This window comes from Cajanus cajan, chromosome 7, assembly GCF_000230855.2.
Source record: "Cajanus cajan strain Asha chromosome 7, NIPB_CcT2T_4, whole genome shotgun sequence".
Lineage (NCBI taxonomy): Eukaryota > Viridiplantae > Streptophyta > Magnoliopsida > Fabales > Fabaceae > Cajanus > Cajanus cajan.
This window is the reverse complement of record NC_138523.1, coordinates 17445170-17449715: the sequence shown is the minus strand read 5'-3', so window position 1 is coordinate 17449715 and position 4546 is coordinate 17445170. Positions and strand designations below refer to the sequence as shown.

The following is a 4546-nucleotide window of genomic DNA, read 5'->3' as shown; positions in this document are numbered from 1 at the left end:
TAATTCAATTTTTTTGAAATAATTATATATATATATATATATATATATATATATTATTTTAATCTTTTCTCCCCATATAAATGTATAGACTTTTTTCCCAAAAATTAATTACACATACATTAGTAAAATGAAAGAGAAATATTATAAAACATTTAATTTAATTGATTAAGAAAGATATGAATATTAATTATGAGAATTATTTTTCTTCCTCATTTTTAAATTTTCATTAATTAACATTTATCATTTTTTTAGTATTAATGCATAAATTTTGATATAAACAATATCCTTATCTTTCTTTTTCATGATAAATCAGATAAATAAAATTGATAAATCATAATTTTATTTTATAAATAATAATTATTTATTTATATTAGTTTGTATGATTCGTTTGAAAATATCTTATAATAAAATAAAAGAAAATAATTTATTATAAGTTTGTAATTAATTGTTAATATACTATTTTCTCATGAATAAACGATAATAAAATTATAATTTTAAAATAGTATTATTTTTTTTAAAATCTATATATATATAATTTTAAATAAAAATTATTTCGCCAATATCAATTAACACGATTAACAAAATAAGTTATCACAATTTTCAGATAAATATTTGGTATGAATATCATCATTACAAAAATAATAATAAAAAAATTAAGAATCAATTTACAATGAATAAAAATTACAAATTTCAGAAACGTGGTAGTATATCCTGACAAAGAAAAAAAGGTTTCCTTTAATTGCAATTTTATCTTTTGCACCTCACAAAAATGACAAAATGGCGTTAATATAACAGAGTCCGAATCCTCCCATATATAATATCCCACTTCATTTCCCTTTGTCTCCAAACACTCTCTCTCTCTCTCTCTATCTATAAGACTCTAACGCCGACCAACGACGCCGTTTGGGGGAAAGTCCGAAATGGTGGTGAAGATGATGCGTTGGAGGCCGTGGCCGCCTCTGGTCTCGAAGAAGTACGAGGTGAGCCTCGTGGTGAAGACCCTCACTCTCCAGGGCTGCGATCTGGTGCGCGCAGGCGCAGACAAAGGCCTCGTGCTCCAGATTCGGTGGAAGGGTCCCAAGCTCACGCTCAGCTCGCTCCGCCGCAACGCCGTCGCCAGGAACTTCACCAGAGAGGCGCACCCTGACTCCAACGACGTCGTTTTCTGGGACGAGGAGTTTCACACCTTCTGCACCCTCTCCGCCTACAAAGACAATGCCTTTCACCCCTGGGAAATCGCTTTCTCTCTCTTCAATGTCTCTTTCTCTCTCTCTCTCTCTCTCTCTCTCTCTCTGTGTTGTTGCATTTTTTCAGAATAATTATAATTTGGGAGTTTTTAAATTTACTGTTTTTATTTTAAAAATTAAGTTTTGTGGGTAAATTGGGAAGGGGGTGTTTTTAGTTTTTTTTTTTTTTTTTTTTTTGGGGTAAATTGTTGTTGCTTTGAATTTGATTTGAATTGGTTCGGTGGTGCAGGGGTTGAATCAAAGGTCAAAGACTAAGGTTCCTGTGGTTGGAACTGCGACCTTGAATCTAGCTGAATTTGCGTCTTTTGATGATCAAAAGGATTTTGATTTGAACATTCCGCTCACTGTTTCTGGTGGTTCTGTGGAGTCTTCTCCTTCACTCAGTGTATGTGCATCATTCATTTAGTTGAGACTGTGATAGTTGTTATATGATTCAACATTTAGGCTTTGTGTTTGTTGATTTTGTGTTTATAGTGATAGTTGTTGGTTGTGTTGTGTGCAGATATCAATTAGTTTGGTGGAGTTAAGAGCGGCTCAAGAGAACACAGAGTTAGTTCATAAATCAATTTTGCCTGTGGCTGTGGCTGGGGCTGGGGCTGGGGCTTCACCTTTGGTTCAGTCAGGAGAAACTACCTTGGCTGAGAAAGATGAGCTTTCGACGATCAAGGCTGGTCTTCGGAAAGTGAAGATTTTGACTGAGTTTGTGACTGTTAGGAAAGGGAAGAAGGCTTGCCATGAGGAGGAGGGGAGTGAGGGCAATTTCTCTGCCAGGAGTGACGATGGTGAATACAATTACCCTTTTGACTCTGATTCTCTCGACGATTTTGAGGAGGGTGATTCTGATGAGGTGAAGGAGGATTCCAGTGTGAGGAAGTCGTTTAGTTATGGAAAGCTGGCCTATGCAAATGCTGGTGGGGCTTTTTACTCCACCATGAGGGTGAATGGTGAGGATGAAGACTGGGTTTACTACAGCAATCACAGATCAGATGTTGAGATTTCGCAAAAGGAAGATTCAACTGTGCCACCGTCTGAGCCTTCTGTGGTGCAAAGCTCGAAGCGTAGCATATTGCCTTGGAGAAAGAGGAAGTTGAGTTTCAGATCGCCGAAATCTAAGGGGGAGCCTTTGTTGAAGAAGGCTTATGGCGAAGAAGGTGGTGATGACATTGATTATGATCGGAGACAGCTAAGCTCTGATGAATCCCTTTCACATGGGGTAAGACTTTACTTGTTTCTGGTCGTTGATTTGATTTATCTACATGTTTTATGGCACACAAAAAGAAAAAAATATTAGTTTTCTGGGTGTCCCGAAGATTGATATGTTGGTCTTCGTGATTACTGATTAGTACCTGTTGACTTGTGATATGACATTTTTGGTAAACTGAATGTTTCTTAGGAATGAGTGGTCAGTAGCTTCTGAACCTTTTAGGGATGCACTTGAGAACAATTGTTAGTTAGCTTGAGTACTAATGTTTCACACTCGATGTTTGTTCTGCAGAAGACCGAGGATGATTCAGGTGCAAATCGAACATCAGTATCTGAATTTGGGGATGACAATTTTGCTGTTGGGAGTTGGGAGCAGAAAGAAGTAATGAGCCGTGATGGCCACATGAAACTTCAGACACAGGTCTTCTTTGCCTCAATTGATCAGCGCAGCGAACGAGCCGCAGGTGAGAGTGCTTGTACCGCTCTTGTTGCAGTAATTGCTGATTGGTTCCAAAACAATGGTGATCTTATGCCAATAAAGTCCCAGTTTGATAGCCTTATAAGAGAGGGCTCATTAGAATGGAGGAACCTGTGTGAAAACCAAACCTATAGGGAGCGATTCCCCGACAAACATTTTGATCTTGAAACAGTCATTCAAGCCAAAATTCGCCCCCTTTCTGTGGCTCCCGGCAAGTCCTTTATTGGATTCTTTCATCCAGAAGGAATGGATGAAGGGAGATTTGATTTTCTGCATGGGGCCATGTCTTTCGATAACATCTGGGATGAGATTAGTCGTGCTGGACAGGAGTGTACTAACAATGAGGAGCCCCAGATTTATATTATTAGTTGGAATGACCATTTCTTCATCCTCAAAGTTGAAGCTGATGCTTACTGCATCATTGACACTTTGGGGGAGAGGCTTTATGAAGGATGCAATCAGGCATATATCTTGAAATTCGACAGCAACACAGTGATATACAAGATGCAAGATGTTGCTCAAGCCTCAGGTGGAAAACCAGCTAATGACCTTCAAACTGTTGCAGAAGTATTAGACCAGAATGACAGGCAGATCCAGCCAATCAATGGTAAAGAGGTGGATTCTACTGTGGAGACAGAAGAACAGTTGAAGAGTCACCAAGAAGAGGAGGTAGTGTGCAGAGGGAAGGAAGCATGCAAAGAATATATTAAAAGCTTTTTGGCAGCAATCCCTATTAGAGAACTGCAAGCAGATGTCAAGAAAGGTTTAATATCATCAACTCAAACACCATTTCATCATAGGCTACAAATTGAGTTTCACTACACTCAGTTGTTACAGTCTTGTGTTGCACCTACAGTGGCTGAAGCATCCATGACTCTACCTGAGGCTTCTCTTGCAGTAACTGAGGTTTCCGCATAATTGTAATGTAAATTAAAGAAAATGCGGTTACTCTAACTAGTCTTACTACATAAGAGTGTTTTCTGATTTGAAGTGAAATTAACGAAAGGCCTTCGTAAGGAACTAAGGAAGAGTATCTGTAAATGGTTCTGTAATTTCCTTTTTAAGTGAGTTCAAACTTTTGGCACCTAACATGTAGTTTGCAATAGACTTGTGAATCGGTTTTATAAACATTTTGCCCTGTTATTCTAATATCGTATTTTTTATTTACTGTTAGCAATGGTATGGTCAATTGTTCATAGTTCTCAATTATACAAAGCAAAATTAGATTTTGGCTTTCATTCCCTCCTTGTTATTGTCCGGTCAGTATTTTTATAATAATTTATTTTACCTCAAACAATGATGTCTTTTGGTTTAGTTTCCATGTCTAGTTGTTAAAAAAATATTTAATTATATAGGAATATCTAACATTTGACAATGATAACTTGTTAATAAAATATTTCATTCTCATAGGCTATTTTAGTATGTAATTATACAAGTATGACTATGAATTACACCGGAATATACTTCTACAAATATCATCCGTTATAATCAATGCTTCATTTGCCAGAAATTCGGCGAGTTTATTAGCTACACGTGTAATCTCCAAGCATTATCAGGTCTGCATCATGAACAATATTATAAACAGGAGAAGAACTGTTCATCATGTGAATAACGGTTG

General features: G+C 37.0%; 1 protein-coding gene across 1 annotated transcript; it reads left to right on the top strand.

The window, feature by feature from the left end:
- The first annotated feature begins 820 nt into the window (after window positions 1-820).
- LOC109813353 (structural maintenance of chromosomes flexible hinge domain protein) lies at window positions 821-4101 on the top strand. The gene is made up of 4 exons (XM_020377519.3): window positions 821-1256; window positions 1477-1632; window positions 1750-2460; window positions 2743-4101. The coding sequence occupies exons 1-4, from the start codon at window positions 921-923 to the stop codon at window positions 3844-3846; spliced, it is 2307 nt and encodes a 768-aa protein (XP_020233108.2). The 5' UTR covers window positions 821-920; the 3' UTR covers window positions 3847-4101.
- The last annotated feature ends 445 nt before the right edge of the window (window positions 4102-4546 follow it).

Excerpts from the sequence above, each read along its gene's own strand:
- LOC109813353 (XM_020377519.3), top strand. The coding sequence starts at position 921 with ATGGTGGTGAAGATGATGCGTTGGAGGCCGTGGCCGCCTCTGGTCTCG. Across the intron at positions 1,257-1,476 it reads TCGCTTTCTCTCTCTTCAAT|GGGTTGAATCAAAGGTCAAA; the intron begins GTCTCTTTCTCT and ends TCGGTGGTGCAG. Across the intron at positions 1,633-1,749 it reads AGTCTTCTCCTTCACTCAGT|ATATCAATTAGTTTGGTGGA; the intron begins GTATGTGCATCA and ends TGTTGTGTGCAG.